General features: G+C 40.5%; 1 protein-coding gene across 4 annotated transcripts in view; it reads left to right on the top strand.

The window, feature by feature from the left end:
- Nucleotides 1-18,048, top strand: part of PXYLP1 (2-phosphoxylose phosphatase 1) — an 85,189-nt gene that overhangs the window by 21,412 nt on the left and 45,729 nt on the right. For all 4 annotated transcript variants that reach the window (XM_032771723.2, XM_032771725.2, XM_075068548.1 and 1 more), the window contains one exon: nucleotides 1,352-1,483. In XM_032771723.2, the coding sequence (XP_032627614.1) occupies nucleotides 1,405-1,483 (79 nt within the window). In that variant the 5' untranslated portion in view covers nucleotides 1,352-1,404. The remainder of the gene's footprint in view (nucleotides 1-1,351; nucleotides 1,484-18,048) is intronic.

Genomic DNA, 18,048 nt, shown 5'->3' with positions numbered 1-18,048 from the left:
TCAGGGTACTGGGACAAGAAACATTGGTGAAAAGAAGTTCTTTTCTGTCAACATATTGTGCTGCTGTAAACAGACCTCAAATCAAAGGATATGGGGAATCATAAAATACTTCTTTCAAGACCAACCAAATTCCTGCATCTTGCAGTCAACACCAGAAAAAGGCAACTGTCATTCATAACTAGAATTTCTGTTTTACGCACAACTCGACTCATAACTCCTCCTCTGAATCTTTATTCTCTTACCTAAAAAGTGACAAAGAGTCCTGTGGCACCTTATAGACTAACAGATGTATTGGAGCATAAGCTTTCGTAGGTGAATACCCACTTCATCAGACGCATATAGTGGAAGTTTCCAGAGGCAAGTATAAAGATGCAGGCAAGAATCAGTCTAGAGATAATCAGGGAGGATGAGGCCCTTTTCTAGCAGTTGAGGTGTGAACACCAAGGGAGGAGAAACTGCTTTTGTAGGTGGCTAGCCATTCACAGTCTTCATTTAATCCTGAGCTGATGGTGTGACACCAATCAAACAAACAAAGCCTGTAAGTGGCTAGCCAACTACAAAAGCAGTTTTTCCTCCCTTGGTGTTCACACCTCAGCTGCTAGAAGAGGACTTCATCCTCTCTGATTGAACTAACCTCATTATCTCTAGATTGATTCTTGCCTGCATATTTTTACCTGCCTCTGGAAACTTCCACTACATGCATCTGATGAAGTGGGTATTCACTCACTAAAGCTTGTGCTCCAATGCAGCTCTTAGTCTATAAGGTGCCACAGGACTCTTAGTCTGGATCTGTAAAAAGTGACAAACACGGCTACCCCTCTGATATCTCTTACCTAAGATTCCTATAATTTATTTAACAATAGTGCTGCCCCTAGAGGGAGTATTGTTAACCTGTCTCTTTAATAGTTCAGAAACAGAGTATATGATAGATAGAACATTCCTGGCTTGGTAAATAAGGGTAGCTTTGAGGAACCATGAGGCAAGCATGTTGCTTTTCTGACCTGTATTTTGCAGGAGGGTAGGGAGAGACTGCTTTAGTTAAAGACATTTTAGAGTTGTGAAGATTGGGAACTCGCCCTCAAAATAGCAGAGTGCGGCAAGATAATATTTAGAGACTGGAGAGAAACAATTACTGTGTTGCAAATTTTGTTTAGTTTGATACACTGACCTGAGAGACAAGGAAGAGACTTAAAGCCTTTGTATCTTGATCAAGGTTCTGTGTCTCCAAAACTTGCATATAAGAAATAACCTCATGTCTCTCTTGCACTCCTGCCAAAATTATACTTGGATTTATTTCAAGGTAGCTGAAGCTTTCACTTGTTAAATATTCACTTATCTATTTCATTCACAGGAAGTGTTCATATACAGAGATGAAACCATGAAGAGAAAGCAGAACCACTAATAATGCTTTTCCGAAATCGTTTTCTGATCTTGCTGGCTTTGGCAGCCTTATTGGCCTTTCTGAGCCTCAGCCTACAATTCTGTAAGTAAAACCTCCTTTTGTTTTGCCTACAATATGCCCATAGTGTAACCAAATGTGTTAGGTTTTTTCCTTTAAAAAAAAGCCTTTTGTGTCCTTTCTTAAGCATGTGTGTGTTTTATATAAATGTACATAATTTTTTCTTTTAAATTTCCTTTTAGAAGGTAAAATAGTTTAAAAATAAAAAGAGTAACATGTCACATTGCGCAAATATAAAATCAGGACAGTTTGACAAAAGATCATTTATTTTGTGAAAACAATTATCCTTACTAAGAATTTGGTTGATAAAATTGAGTCAGTGTAGTTATGCAAAGCTCATGTAGGTAAAAATACTGATTTGTTTTATATTGGAACAAACAAGATGGAAACGAGTGAATTGCTCTGACAGTATTGAGCACTGAGACTTTTCTCTTCTTTGGTCTTATCCGTACAAGGAAATTTAACTGTGTTTTAACAAAACTTTTGACAGTCGAGTTAGCTGACATGAAATTAACCACAAGCAATTGGCTAATGTAGAAAAAGGCAAATCATGTTCCGCGTTGTCTGCTAATCTTGTTTACCCAAAACTAGTAGATACAGTGCTAAGCTTGACTTGCCCTTGTCTCCAGGCAGCACTGTGTCAGCTAACTTAAAAATCAGCTTTATAAATGAAATTTACTAGTGAAGGTGAGGCCGATGTACGGACTTCATCTTTCCACTGTTACAAACAAAAATAAATAGGTGTTGACTGAAGGTAAGAAGAAAAGTATAGATAGAATGTCGGAAAATGTCTTCTCCTACATTGGATGTGTGTAGTTCACTTAAGAAATACTTGAGCTCTTCAGCCCTTGTATTTAATTTTATTAAATTTCATTGTAATTCTCCATTTTTTTCACATCCATGGAATAAAATATGCTCTGTTTAGCAGCCAAAATAACACCTGTAAAGGAATATAGTAGAACCTCAGAGTTACGAACACCTCAGGAATGGAGGTTGTTCATAACTCTGAAATGTTCGGAACGCTGAACAAAACATTATGGTTGTTCTTTCAAAAGTTTACAACTGAACATTGACTTAATACAGCTTTGAAACTTTACTACGCAGAAGAAAAATGCTGCTTTTAACCATCTTAATTTAAATGAAATAAGCACAGAAACAGTTTCCTTACCTTGTCAAATCTTTTTTTTTAAACTTTTTTTCTTGATTTTTTTTTCTTTTAGTGATTTATGTTTAACACAGTACTTACAGTATTTGCTTAGTTTGTGTGTCTTTGCTGCTGCCTGATTGTGTACTTCCAGTTCCAAATGAGGTGTGTGTGGTTGACTAGTCATTTCATAACTCTGAGGCTCTACTGTACCTTGGATTTAAAATGTATCATCCCAAACTATATCTTGAATAATATTTAAATGATTTGTGAAGCACAGGGTTTTCACGTTACATTTTTACATTAAGTACTCTTCTGCAAAATGTAATCCAAAAACCCATGGCTCAGAAAAAGAAAAAATCCTCTTAGAGAATTTGCCCTTCTTAGGTAGGATCTGAGCCAGGCACACTGTAGGCCTTATGACTATACATGCCTCTGCCTTAAATTTCTGTGTGGGAGGTGATAGTCCTAGAGAGAAGCCAGTTAAAATGTGAGACAGAAAAATATTATCTCAAATGTAAAAATGAGTGTGATACCAAAAATAGATACCTCATAAAGAAGAATCCTTACTCAGAGAGGATGTGTGTAGGTAAGTGAGAATCCTGTGAAATAATGCCTTCAAAAAAGCACGTAAGTAATTTTCATTTCTTTAAAAAAACCATTTTCACATGACACCTGGAGAGTAAGAAGACAGAAGGTTGTTTCAAAAGGAAAATAGGCTGCAGCAATCAAGGCTAGCACTGACAGTGAAGTAAAATTGGAGTTTTTACATAAAGAGGACTAAAAGATCATCCAGCAGGTACCAAACAGAGTAAAGTTCAGTCAGATAAGATGGCAATATTGAAACATTTAACAGCTTCAGTTAGCTGAAACGTTTATCCAAAATTAAAATAAAGGACATTTCCAAAACAAACAGGACGTTTTTATAGATGGGAAAGGTGAGCTCCCTTTATCATGGAAATATTCTGGAATACAGAGCAGTTGAATCCAAGCAAGAATTCTTAGTAAGCTTGTGGAAGTGACAGCCTTGCCTTTGATAGAGATGGCCTTTTAACTTCAGGCTAGCCAGATAACAAGAGGAAATGCAGCTGAAGTCTATTTAAACATGGTCGTCTTGGTAACAGCGGTGCCCAGCAAATTAGTGTCAAACAGAAAGTTGGGTGGAGTTCCTAAGATCTTTTATCTGCTCCAGATTCTCTTTCAAGGACCTGTTCACACTGAGTGTGTCAAGAAAGGCCTGGCACGGATGAGCATGCAGCTTGGAAAAAATGTTGTTCTCCTTAAGGTGGAACTCCAAGAAAAGCTTGGAGAGGAATATTAAACGAGTCTGTAATACCAACTTATCTTTTTCAAATTTGATATACTGTCAGTCAGGTACTAGAATCTGAGGGCATGTCTACATGAAACTTAAGTTGACTTAAAACCACTGCAGTGATTATTGCAGTGGTCACACTGCCCTTCTTGTGTGGGTGTTGTGGTAGAAGCACTAGGAGTGCTTCCACCAACTTAAGAGGGGCTGAGAACCTGGGCACCCCTGTAGGAACAGGGCTGCACTCCCCCCTCTGCTGGCTCTTGGCTCTCTGCTGCTGAGAGCCCAGCGGTTCCTCCAGGCTTCCATCGAGGAGCTCTGTGCCCAGAGTATAGGCGACTCCCATTGGGAAGCTGGTAACCTCCAGGCAGCAGCCAGGCTCTAGCTAGAACCCCCCTCCTGCCCCCACCCCCAGTGACAGAATGGCTTTCTTCTCAATTTCACAGCTCCAGAGTAGAGCCTTGAAATTGACTAGAATGACAGCCAACAACTCATGTAAATAACCAGTGTCTACACAGACATTGCATCGCCCTAACTACACTGACATAAGCCCTATGCCTCTTGTACAGGTGCGGTTATGATGTCGACATAGTAGGGCACTTACATCGGGAGGAGCAAAGCTATAGTGTGTATACTGACATAATTAGGTTGATGTAAGCTGACCTTACATTGACCTAACTTCATAGTGTAGACCAAGCCTGAGGCCCACTCACTCTGCAAGCATGTCACTGTCACCAGGAAAATGATTTCCCATGAAAGAAACTTAATTTCACAGGAATCAGATGTTTTGAAAGGAGTGTTTATCATACCCAATATTCCATGACACACGGTAGAAGACTTTTTAATGGGGAGGAGGATTCAGAAGTGCAAAGCCCCCATGAGCCATAACTTATCATGGAGTAGGTAAACCAGTGTATCAGGAAGAGGGATTTTTTTCAGTCATTCTAGTTAGTGTATGTATCCATCTTATCTTTTATTACACACTGAAGTCTCTTTGAAATGTTACTTACATGCTTCATAATAGCCTGACACAGTTCCTTGCGGTTGTTCGGTCTGCAGTCCTGGGATGCTGCTTCATTTTCTTTGGTATTATAGCTTTTCTTAATTGTTTTTTTTGTTACATCCAAATTATTTCTGTTGTATTCAGATCAGATTACTAATATTATGGCACAAAATTTTTTGCATTACTTTGTGTCATTCCCCTTCCCCCCCCCCCTCCCCAAAAGACTTGTGTACATTTTGATGCTTGCTTTTGGTTATTGTCTTGTTGCAATAAATCCTCTTTCAGGCTTCCTCCCTCAAAAATTCATCAGTTATCATAATATTACTTCATACAGTACACTGAAGTAATGAAACACATAGCTCGCCATCACTTTTAGAAGAGAGATGTTCTTCACAGTATCCTTGGTTCCCACTTTTACTCAAAGTGGTGATAATGTAATCTCTTTCAGGTTTGATATATTTTGCATAGAATGCTTTTTCATCTGAATGTAACATGCTCATTTTCTGTTTTATTAGACCACAAAACTTAGTTTCCAAACTTTCAGTTTTTCCAAGCTGACTTAAGCAAATTTAATTTCATTGCCTTATGTTTCAGCTTCAAATAACAGAGTGATAATTACAGTGTTCTGGGACTTAGTATATTTAGACCTGGAAAAATACCCAAACCACGGTAAGTTAGGGGAGCCAGAGATATATTTGAAGCCAGATATCTCATGAAATGTTAGGAGTGGAAATGAATGCTTCGTATTAATGCAAATCTGTGAATCTATTACTAAATGGTGTATTAGAGAGACAAGATAGGTGAGATATTATCTTTTATTGGACCAACTTCTATTTGGTGAGAGAGGCAAGCTTTTGAGCTTACATAGGAGCTCTTCTTCAGGTCTGGGAAACTTCATGTCTCTGCTAAATGTAAGGTGGAACAGATTGTTTATCATAAGTTATTAACACGTTTCAAAGGACCAATCAAGGTGAAGTGGCATTTGTTACTAGTCCCAACAGGCCACCTTAAGGCAGCGTTTTGCTAACTTCATTGCACTGTGACCCTCTTCTGAACATAAGAACGTCCATACTGGGTCAGACCAGTGGTGTTTGTAACTCTGAAGTTTTACTGTATACATACAAAATGATGGGGTCTAAATTAGTTGTTACCACTCAAGGGTGAGCTCTTGGAATCATTGTAGATAGTTCTTTTAAAACATCCGCTCAATGTGCAACAGCAGTCAAAAAAGCTAACAATGTTAGGAATCATTAGGAAAGGGATAGACAATAGATAGAAAATGTCATAGTGCCTCTATGTAAATCCATGGTATGGCCATATCTTGAATACTGTGTGCAGATCTAGTCACTCCATCTCAAAAAATATATAGTAGAAATGGAAAAGGTACAGAGAAGAGCAACAAAAATGATTAGGGTATGAAACAACTTCCGTATGAGGAGAGAGTAAAGAAAACTGGGACATTCAACTTGGAAAAGAGAAGACTAAGAGGTGTTATGACAGAGATTTGTAATGTCTTGCCTGATGTGGAGAAAGTGAATAAGGAAATGTTATTTACTCTTTTATATAACACAAGAACCAGGGGTCACCCTATGAAATTAATAGGCAGCAGGTTTAAAACAAACAAAAGAAAGTACTACTTCACACAACGCACAGTCAACCTGTGGAACTTGTTTCCGAAGGACGTTGTGAAGGCAAAAACTATAATGGGTTTCAAAAAAGATCTAGATAAGTTAAAGGAGGATAAGGCCATCAATGTTATTAGCCAGGATGGTCGGGGATGCAATCCCGTACTCTTAAGTGTCTCTAGCCTCTGTTTGCTAGAAACTGGGAGTGGACAACAGAGAATGGATCACTTGGTGATTGCCTGTTCTGTTCATTCCCTCTGAAGTACCTGGCAATGGCCATTGTTGGAAGACAGGATACTGGACTTGATGGACCATTGGTCTGATCCAGTATGGCCTTTCTATATTCCCAGTAGAGTAGGAGGAGATGGACTCCTGATTTTTCTGCTTCATGTAGATTTTGAAATTGGGGGCAAAGCTTCAGAATATGCTTTCAATCCCTGTCCCAACAACTTCAACTAATTTAGTGCTTAGTGTGGACTTCAACTGCTAAAATGCACGATGACTCTGAAATGAATTGCAGGAGGTGGACAGGCCCCCAATTTGTACAACTAGTAAATATCCCGAGTAATGTTTTCAAGTAATGGGCATCTATTTATGTCCATAACTCCTCTTTCCACTTTTTCCCCCTTGATATATGTGGCAGGGGGTTTGTTCATGGATAACCTTTTCTTTTATTTACTTTTTCTAGTAAGTGCACAGCGTATTTACAGCATTTTGCTGTAGTATTTTGCTTAAGTATGTAATGTTAAACTTTTTAAAGGACTAGTTTCAGAGGGAGTTCTGGACATCTTTTAAGTAATTTACTTTATTGATTGTGTGGTCTGGTGTTTGAAGCAAAGGACTAGGAACCAGATATGTTCTCAATTTCAGTTTGGCTGATCTACTGACAAACCGTACAACATTAAATTTCAAAACAGCTCAGCTATAAAGCAAGGTTTCCTTGAACAGATGGTGCCTCTGAGTTGATGTATGCTTTACATTTTTAAATAGTATAGAAAAGTAAGTGCTGCTTAAAACAAAATTCTAATTGAGCTAATTGTCTCTGACCACTAGATACCACAGCATATTTTCAACTAGCAGAGCTTACAACCCTGAATTATTATGTGGTAGGCTAAATCTCAAACAGTATGCAGCTGCTGACAATTGATGTTTATTGGTAAATGCGAGCTGTTGCCCTGTTGTAAATATAGCTGAGTACAGTAATGTTACATATGTAAATAGTGATTATATATTTATTTCTATATAACATTATGCTTCTAACTTGCCAGGATATCCTTTTTTGCCTCTTTGTATACTGTTTTTGGCTGCCTTATGGCTGCCACAGGCCCAAGCGGCTCCCATCAAACTCGGGGGTGTGCCAGGATGTGCCCCCCAGTTAGAACCTCTCTGCTAAATGGAAGGCAGAAAGCAAGGGGAAGGGGGGGCATGTGACCCTGTGTGCCCCCCTTCACATGTCGCCTCTGGGGTAATTGGTGGAGAATGCTCCAGCTATTCCTGCTGGTGGCTGGCAACCACATGCTGAGCCTAAACGCTTTTCATCTGTAGTCAGCAAGCAGCTACCTGCAGGAGCTGCCTTTTCCAGTTGCTGATCTGGCTCTTTTCCCCAGACTGTTTTAGGCACTTCTACTATCCTTCCTGGCAGGTTCCATGTGCTTTTTAAAAAATTGATTTTGTGAGACCCTTTTGCTTGGGTGCCTCGGCACTCTGGGAAGTGCTTCAGACCTGTTTTGCTGTGGGAGGCTTTGGCATCTGCCCCTGCATTTTACTGCTTTTATGCTGTATTGGCAGAGTGCTTGTTTCTTTGTGTTTAATGTGGGCCTTGATTGTCCCACCTAGTTTTTGTGGTCCTTCAGTGCCTGTGTTAGCAATTGAGTAATGGGTTTTTTCTGTTTTTTTTTGTTACTGCTTGGGAACTTGCATCTGTGCTTCAGTGCCCGTGTGTGTGGCACCATAGTCCTTCTGGTTGTGTTTTGGAGCACGTCCTTTGACACCACTTTGGTACTTTTGCCTTCCTGTATTGCATTTTCTGCTTCTGGTTTTCTGAAGTGGTGCTAAAGAGCCATACAAGAGTCTCCTGTAGTGACGCACTGGACTCCCACATTAATGAGTTTATTGTTCTGCCTGTATCCTTTCCATTCTCACATGGTCCCTCTTCCTCATATGTTCAATGTAGAGACACACTTCACAGATCTATTAAGTGAACTAATGCCCTTGAAAGACCACCCAACTTCTGGCTTCATTTAACGTCCGTTTGCTGGGCTGTTACCCAAAGGACCATCCCTAAATAGCTTTCTGATTTGTTACTATTACAGCTTGGTTGGCCTAATACTAGAAGGCCATGTAAAGCCTTGCTTGATCCAAAGCAACAAGCCTTGCAGTTACATTTCAGAGAGGCAGAATTTCAGGTTGGTAATTTTCTCTATCAACACCATGTAGGTTTATGTAGGAAACTGAAAAGCAATTTTAAGTAACAGTTAACAAATTTTTAGAGACTGTGTTATCTAAGTTGTGTCACTGTTTTATTTTGGTTGAGATAACTGACTTCCCTGAAACCCACCACATCCATCCTTTCCAGAGCTGCCTATTTAGTTCTGTTAATAGACTCTTATTTTCAAGGTGAAATAGTTGCATTTTAAATGCTCTGAAATAATTGGATGCAGAACAACATCCATACAGTAATAGAATAATCTATTAAATGATAACTAGTTTTATGGTTTTCAATGAGAATAAACCTTCAATAATTAAGAGAATTCCTTGCTGCTGCATAATAAACATGCAACTCCTTAAATTTACAATTTCAAGGAAAATTACTTTATGCTTTTAGTGAGAAAGGGAAATCAAGTACAAAAGCGCACTTTGACATTCACCAAGTTAACTATATTGAGACTATAACAACTTAGATTTTAGATTTACTTTAGCATTATCTTCTCAGGTGCAAATACATTTGTTTTGTTTGTCATGGTTGTCATCTGTATCCAAAGAAAATCAAATTAAAACAAAAACAGAATTTTTTTTCTCTCTCAATTTGCCATCAAATCAATACAAATTAGTAACCTAATCCTTGTCATAGTGAAGGTCTCTGATTGTTAATCTTAGTACCATAATAGCAAAGAAAAAGCACAAAACAAAACATCCAGACCTTTGTATGTTGAATCAAGAAAATGAACAATAGTAATGATTCTTCATGTGTGCTTTATATATTAAAATGCCATATGTTTTTAAATCACACCACCTAAAGTTCATGGTACAATATATTATCCATTAAACAGAGGCAGAGGTAGGTAGGGGTGTGTGTGTGTGACAAAATGTCTGTCACATTTTCAAGAAATGATTCTTTGAGAGAAAAAGGCACAATGCTATGCATAGGGATGGATGGCTAGGGAAGCTCCTGCTTCCTTCCACAAAGACCACAGTTGACTATATTAGAGGAACCATTTTAAAAACTCTGCTTTAACATGGCTCAGGCTTACTTGGTTTAAACCGGATTTGGTCAGTTAATATGGAAGAGTGTGAAAAAAGTATTTTCTAGGCCACAGAACTGTTTGTAAACTCAGTTTAATCCTATGTTTTGACCCAGTCTGTGATGGTTTGCTGAGCTCTAAACACAGATTGTGTGAGTCAGGTTAAAACATGATTAAAAATGAGTGTATATATATAGAGAGAGAGCTTAATATTTGGCAAAAACTAATTCTAAATCAATAGCTAGGTTTCTAAAAATCGTAACACATCACTCAGACCAAATTATAGTGGGAAGGAAATGAGAATGGGAAATCAAGAGTGTTGGTAACGAATAGCAATCTCATACAAGCAGGCTTGAATCTGGTGACTGAATGTGCAAAAAGTGTGATGTAATTAACAACTATATTTAAGCCTTGTAATTGCAATAGTCATCCTTATTAATATAATTCCTACTTTAAATATTCATCAAAATGAAAAAGGAATTCCTGCTTCTAAATTAAAAAAGGTGGAACCCAAATAAATGCATCCTAATTCCAGTTTAATTCTTGGTTTGAGTTTTGGATAAATAGTAAAAGAAGTTCAAACTACTGTGATTCAACCACAGGCAAATGGTCTTGGATAAAACTGGAACCAAACTATATTTAGTAGGAGTTCCCACCTTTATAAGTCTTTCCATATCCTAGGTCCCATTGTATATTTATCCTGGTATCTAATTCTCAGTTTTGTTTCTAATAACTGAGCTATCAAAGTGGAGTTTTGTATAATACCTGCATGGTTGGTTAGTAAACTGTCGCTTTGCTTGTGAAGTTGTATCCTGTCAAATCTATTCTTCTTAGACAAGTTTTCTCTCTGAAGTGGAGCTTAAGGTCTGTTTTGCAAAGTTTAAAAGAATATTATTGGACACGCTTGCTATTTCTCACCTGTATATGAGGTCACATTGATTAGATCTTCGTTATTGTGGAGGCCAAGTAACTTTGGTATACCTCTCTACGAAAGACTCTGAATAAAATCCTCTGCCCATTGAAGTTGAAGGCAGTTTAACTTCAGGGGGGCAGGATTTCTCTCTCTGAAATTAGCTTTTTTTTTTATGAGATGTACCTATTAATTTTATATTCTGCATATGTACTTGATTTTAAATTCTGCTTACCTTTGAATGTATAAACTAGATTTCTTCACTTTGAAAATGTTACTCCTTTCTTTCCTAATATATCCCTACCAACATAGATAATTCAGCAGTTATTCAGCCAGCCAGCCACCTACAAAAACTCCTTTTCATCCGTTGATTGGCTGTTGTTCTGAGTCATACTGCTTTTCAGGTAATTAAAGGTGCATTTCTGATTCCAATATCTTTTTGTCTTCTACGCTACATGACTCAATATCTTGGGGAAGTTGGTTCCAGAGTTTAATAATGTATTGTGTAAAACAGGGATTTTGCATATCAGTATATCCATTTTAAATTATCGCCTTTTCATTCCAAAGACCATCTTGTTTTTGTTTACAAGGAAGACTAAATAGGCAGGGCTTGATTGGCATCCATTCATTATCATCTGTCTATCTATCATATCTTTCTTTCCAAACTATGTAGCCCTAGGATTAAATTTAGTTTGCTGCTTTCAGGGAGATGCAAACTTCACCTACGTGAGCCAGCCGGCCCCTTATGTCCCATGGCAGATATGTCTCTTAGTGCAGCATTTGTATTGTGATTCTGCCTTGGGATTTCCATGGTAGTGCAGCTTTTAAGTTATATCTGTGGCTGAACAGGAGCCACACCTTTGAGGGTTACCCAGAGGGATGTATTTTAGGGCTGCCAGTCTTTCTGGGTTGTGCTGTCTGCTTGTGGGCCACTCAGTGGTGCGGAGTTTGGGTGCTTTAATTCCACCAACCCCCTCCTGACAGGCTTTCTGCTGCTGTGGTGGTGCACCGAGACTTGAATTTAGCCCCTAGTAGCTTCCTAGTAGCTTCTTAAATCATTGTCAGATGAAAGTTCTCCTATCACCCCCGCCCAGACTCTATTTGTTGCCTTCTTGTAGACTCTTCTTTTTATGCTGGATTTTATTGAGATGCTGTGATCAAAACTAATACCTTTTGGCTTTCATAGTGACATTCTACATCTCTGTTGTACTCTGCCTCCTTTTAATACAGCCTGTTGTTTTTCAGACTGATGCTTTGTTGGAGCTGTTCAGTCACGCGTGATCATTTTCCTGAGTGCTCACAATTAATTCAGAATGCATTAGTCTAGCCCATTTCATTTTAGTTTCTTCAGAGCTTTCAAAATGAATTCCATGTAGTCCCAATTATGAATTGCAATCTAATTTCTCATAATAGTTTATCGGTTTTCTGCTTGGAACTTTTTGTCTCTGGATGTGCCTTACCCTTCAGTGAAGAATAACTCTGGCATAAGTATCTCTTAATCTTTTTCTGTGAGAAGAATGTAAATAGGTCATCCTGTATCTTTCCTGAATTTTTCTTTATTCTTCTCAATTGCCCACGTGTTACAACCTGGCACTCTTGTAGATGTACAGGTCGTCCTGCAGGCTTTTATTTCTGATACACTTAAAATTCCTTTTTCTTTGGCTAGCTGTTCAGGTTTCTTCTTAGCCCTCTTAATCTTCATCTTACATTTTACCTGTCAGAGTCTGCTCTGTTCCTTTATCCTCAGTTATGCTGGTTTCCATTTTTTGAAAAGAGATAACAGTTTATTCAGGGCTAAAGTATTTTGTCATTTAATAATGCAGGAGTTTTTCCTAACCCTTTCTTGTATTCAAGGTTTACATATCTTCTCTGACTAATGAGGTTTCTTAAGTTGCTTCCATGCTGATTTTGTGGATTTTAATGCTTTCCCTTCAGGCATGTTTTGATCACTTACTTTTTAACGGAATCCCTTCTCCTGAAGTTACTTAAAAAAAAAAAAAAGTTCATTCACTGAGAGAAAAGCAGTGATTTACATGTATTAGGTGGCACTGTGGTTCTGGTTGCAATAAAATGGAGTCTAAACCTGAATAATGCATGTTCCAATCCTACAGCAGGACTCATGCTCACACCCATTGCTGATATTGCAGTGAAATACTAACACAGGTCAAGTGGAAATTAGTTCCCATCACCATTTATGATGAGGGAATTGTAACTGTTTGGGGACAACTGCAGCTGTATTCCCTCTCTTTAATCCACCAAGGACACCTACTTTAAAGGCTTCCAGCTCCCAGCCATCACCTCTCTTGGGCAGAGACTCATGTCTCACTCCCTTCTGACTTGTTTTTCCAGGCTCTACAATTCCCTGCCTATCCTGTGTTATTCTCAGCAAGCCAGACTGTCTAAACAGGCTAGCTTCTGTGTTTTGCTCTCTTTCCAAAGGCTATGAACAGTGTAATTGTCCACAGATGCAAGTTACCACACAGCTCTTTCTAAGCAAGCAAATTTATTCTTAAGGTAAAAGTATTACAGAGAAAATATTTAAAAACAATAACAGAATGTACATGCATGATAAAAATCTTAGCAGAGATCATACCTACTCCAACTTCAAGCCCTGGTAGGTGTCAGTCCCTCAAAACCCACATGTGGATTTTCCCCATGGCTACAAGTTCATATCTGTTTCAGATTCAGAACCAGAACTCAGGCTGGGAAGTTCAGTCATTTTGTTCAGTCATACTGCTCAGACTTGTGATCTCAAGTCTTTGGGAATCGGTAATCAGCAGTCAACTCTCTTCAGGGCATGCACCTCTACCCCGATATAATGTGACCCGCTATAACACGAGTCCTCATACAACACGGTAAAGCTCTGACACGCTGCTCTGAGCAGTGTGTTAAGGGTGCCGGGCCAGGCTGGGGCCAAGGGGTTGGATAAGGGGCAGAGGGTCTTGGGGGTGGTCAGGGGCTCTCCCCCCAGCCCCAGGGTCTGGGAGGCAGGAGCTGTGGGAGGGCACTCTTGTGGGCCCCGCAGTCCCAGAGTGGCCCAGGGGATTAGCGGGGGACCAGGACCAGCCCGCTCTGCTTCCCTTGCCCCAGCCCTAGCCGTGTCGCTCGGATCCCCCCTGCACTCACCAGCGGCGGCGGAAATGGAGCAGCCCAGCCCCAGCCTGCTCCACTCCACCAGCTCCCAGTCGCAGCGCTCTGCTTCCTGCTGCAGGTCCTTTCCCCAACCATCCCGCACTCACCTGTGGTGGGAAGCGGAGCGCCGCGGCTGGGAGCTGGCAGAGTGGAGCTGGCTGGGGCTGGGCTGCTCTGCTTCCCGCCACTGCCGGTGAGTGCCTGTCAGGGGGCGGGGGATGTTGATAGGGGTCAGAGCAGTCAGGGGACGGGGGGTAGGGTAGGGGGTGGGATCCTGGGGGTGATTAGGGACGGGGGTCTCTGGAGGGGGCTGTCAGGGAACAAGGAACGGGGAGGCCAAAGCAAGTTCGATATAACACAGTCTTATCTATAATATAGTGAGATTTTTTGTCTCCTGAGGACAGCATTATATCGGGGTAGAGGTTTAGCTTCAAAAAGCTGGATTTTTGCATAACTTAAGATACTTAAACTTTATTCAGTAGAGTCTTCCAAGGATGTGGCAGGATATTGCTATATCTGTCACAGCGTTAAAATTAGTGTTTGGAAAACATTCCCATTTTCATTTGGAGGAATTCAGTGTGCCAACTGTTGTTTTGGCCCCCACCATGCACAATGCACATAACCTTTGCCATCTTTCTCTGTGCCAGTCTCTGCTACTTCAGTGCCAGTGTAGGTGCACATATTTGTATAAAAGTCCCAGTGGAGCAAACTCGTCTCCCACAGTGCACTGGTCACTGCATAGATGCCTATCTGGTGGAGTTTTTGAGCTCTACTGCTCTAAAGTCCAAAAGACACTCACCTGTACATTTAACATTGTGTGTTTCCTCAGCATAAACTTCACCATAGTAATGTGGCTGTAAGATGACTTTTCAGCAATGTCCTCTTGGACATGTGCTCCTTGCTAGTCTGAGGCAAACATCCATGTCCTGGTGGCCATTATAGCGAACTGTGAGATAGGTGCAGCTAAGCCCTGTAATTTGGAGTGACCGGTTTTGTGAATACTTTTCCAAGCAGGGCATCACTCAGTATGGATGGCAGTGCAAGGATAAAATAAAAGGGATGAAAGATTAGTTCAGGATAGCAGATGGTCAAGCACAAGAGGGAAAATTTGCCAATTTTATGTAGCAATATATATTTTGGAAGAAAATGTAGGTTTATATCCTTAGCATTTTGTATCTTGTAAGAAGGCTTTGGAATTAAAAAATGAACAAAAAATGTTACCTTTACCACATTCCAAGGATTAACTATCATTAATATGCTTGCGAACCCTCTCATTTCAATGACCACTGCTGAATTACGAGCATTGAAAAGTAGAAGAACCAGATATCTGGTATCATAATTCGCCAATCACTTGACCAATTTGAAGGGAATGAAAAAGAGAAAAATTGTTTCTGGAGATGCAGAGGGAAATGAAAAAGGTTTTGAGTTTTTTTGAAAGAAAAAGAACAATTCAGGGACAAGGACAAGGACCTGCTGTACACTTCCACCTGTGCCACAGATGAAGACAAAGAAAACTAGAACGCAGAGCACCTACATTTCATGTCTCTGTTTTTAAAGCCATGCTTCTTTCCCAGTTTTCTTCTTTTACGTTGGATACTTACAGCAATTGGTGTCCATGTTTGTGTGTTTTGTTACAGGTAACTTGTACTGGTTTCTTTTGTCAAGAATCTATCAAGCATACTTTGTTTTACTATCAGTACATCATTCAGTCTTTATATCTTTCATCTTGAGTTTTGTTTGGCAGACTTTAGGGTACTGACTGGGTTTGGTCCTAATTAGCTCACAGCCTGATGTGCTATGACAGCATTCTAGATAAACTGGTAAGAATTATACAATTTACAAGATTATATGGCACTCTGTCAATCTTCCTTTTGTCTCTTGGTCACAGAAGGTTAAAGAAAAAGAGTAGGCAACCCTCAAGTGTGCCTCGTATAGCTGCACTTTCACGTGAGGGACATACGTGTGTGTTCTGTTTTGGAAGTCATGGTAATCAAAATGCTGCTTCTGCAGAAGGGGAGAGAAGCCCCTGTGCAGGACACACACACTCTTCAAAGCAGCAAAGTCACTTGCTAAGGTTGTCCCTCAGGCTGGAAAAGACAAAATCAAAATCAGTCCACTCACCTCTTCAGACTCCTTGGTCTTTATCCATAGTCTCTCAAGAATATCTTCCCAGGTGCAGGATAGTGATCTCTCTTCCCTTTTTTTCAGAATAGCAGAGACTTTTGTCAGCAAATTGCCCCACACCTGTGGGGTTTGGGGACTGTGTTCTTGGTTCTGGGTGAACAGATTTTTAGCAGGGCAAGTTATACCCAGACTCTCTGGAGACTGATCCTCATTTGGTCTGATAATGCAAATGAAGAGGGAAACGACCATCTTCTGTCTCAACCAAGGCACAGAAAGCAATTTAACCAGTAAATGGGAATGTAATTTTGTCATTTTGAAAAGCAAACTTTCCTATGCTTCCAAGGCTACAAATACAGCAATAAAGAGGCCAAGGAAATTTTAAAAAATGTTTGTAAGTGTCTAATATTATCCAGTCTGATCTTGAACTAGACTCTCCAAAGGTCAGTGAACAAAATGAAAACTCAGTTAGTGAATTTTAGTGATTGCTGCTGGGGGCCTAATGTGTATATTTAAAAGTTCAGAAAACAATATTCCCTTTGAAATGCCTGCTGCTATATTGATCATTGCCATCCTACAGTCATGGATTTATTTCTCTTTGGTAGGAAAGGAGGTTTGCACTCAATAGCGTTAAGAGAACTATTCAAGTAGGCTTTTGATAATGTTTTTGTTCTCTTGTCAAAATACATTTGTGCTGAAGGTTTGCTGCAGAAATCTATGGTTAAGGTGAACTGCAGTATAAAGTGCTGCCACAGCAAGTATTTGTTCAGTTCTGTTGAAAAGCATTGGCCTGACAAGAATGTTTATTCAATGATATCTACTCCTTGGTCACTGTGCTTTTAAATATTTTGCTTAAATATTTGCAGTATGAACTTTTTGGCCCTCAGATCTACTTCCCAGTTTATAAGTTACTAGCATACAGATAAATGAGGAATAGTAGTAGATGCTATAATCAAGCGGCGCGCGCACACACATTCGCGTGCGCGCACGCACACGCACCCCTCAGCCCCAGATTCACTCTGTGTAATAAGCTAGGATGCTGGAGCATTCTCTGTGAGGCATAGGAGAAGGAATCCTCCTCTTCCTTCCCCCAATTCTGACCACTGAGCTGCTGTGTGGCTGGTACTGTGACCTCAGGGCTACAGTTTGCCCCATCCATAGGCACCAACTTTTCCCAGCGCCAGTGGATACTTGACTTTTCCTCTCCCGCCCCCGTCCCCACCCTGACTCCACCCCTGCCCCGTCTCCTCCCATCCCTGCCCAGCCCCCATTCTAACCCCTTCCCCAAAGTCCCAGCCCAACTCCGCTCCCGCCCTGCCCCTATTGGACTCCTTCCCCAAATCCCTGCCCCGGTCCCACCTCTTCCCCGAGCACGCTGCGTTCCCCCTCCTCCCCGCTCCCTCCCAGTGTTTGCTGCAGCAAAACAGCAAGCGCTGGGAACTAGGGGGAGAAGTGGGGAAGGCGCGCTCAGGAGAGGAGGCAGAGGTGAGCTGGGGCAGGGCAGAGAGCTGCCGGTGGGTACAAAGCATCCACCAGTTTTTCCCTGTGGCTGCTCCAGCCCCGAAGCACCCATGGAGTCAGCGCCTATGGCCTCATCTAGCTCTTGTGTCTGTGGTCAGGACAAAGAACTGCACAACAGTGGATCATCCACTGGCCTGTTTCCAGACTTTCCCCCATGTGTATGGGAGCAAAAAGAGGATTGAATTGTTGATATGCAGCACAACCCCTGCACACGGTAAGTTTATGTGAGGATGGCTCTATGCAGTTCAAAGGTGGGGCTGGGAAGCGGGAAGATTTGACCCATAGTTCTAAACTAACTTATTTTAATGATATAGTTGGGCCCTACAATACATTTTTAATTGAAAGTTTGCAAATATGTATAAA

The sequence above is a fragment of the Chelonoidis abingdonii genome, chromosome 8 (genome assembly GCF_003597395.2).
Source record: "Chelonoidis abingdonii isolate Lonesome George chromosome 8, CheloAbing_2.0, whole genome shotgun sequence".
Lineage (NCBI taxonomy): Eukaryota > Metazoa > Chordata > Testudines > Testudinidae > Chelonoidis > Chelonoidis abingdonii.
This window is presented reverse-complemented; position numbering and strand designations above follow the sequence as displayed.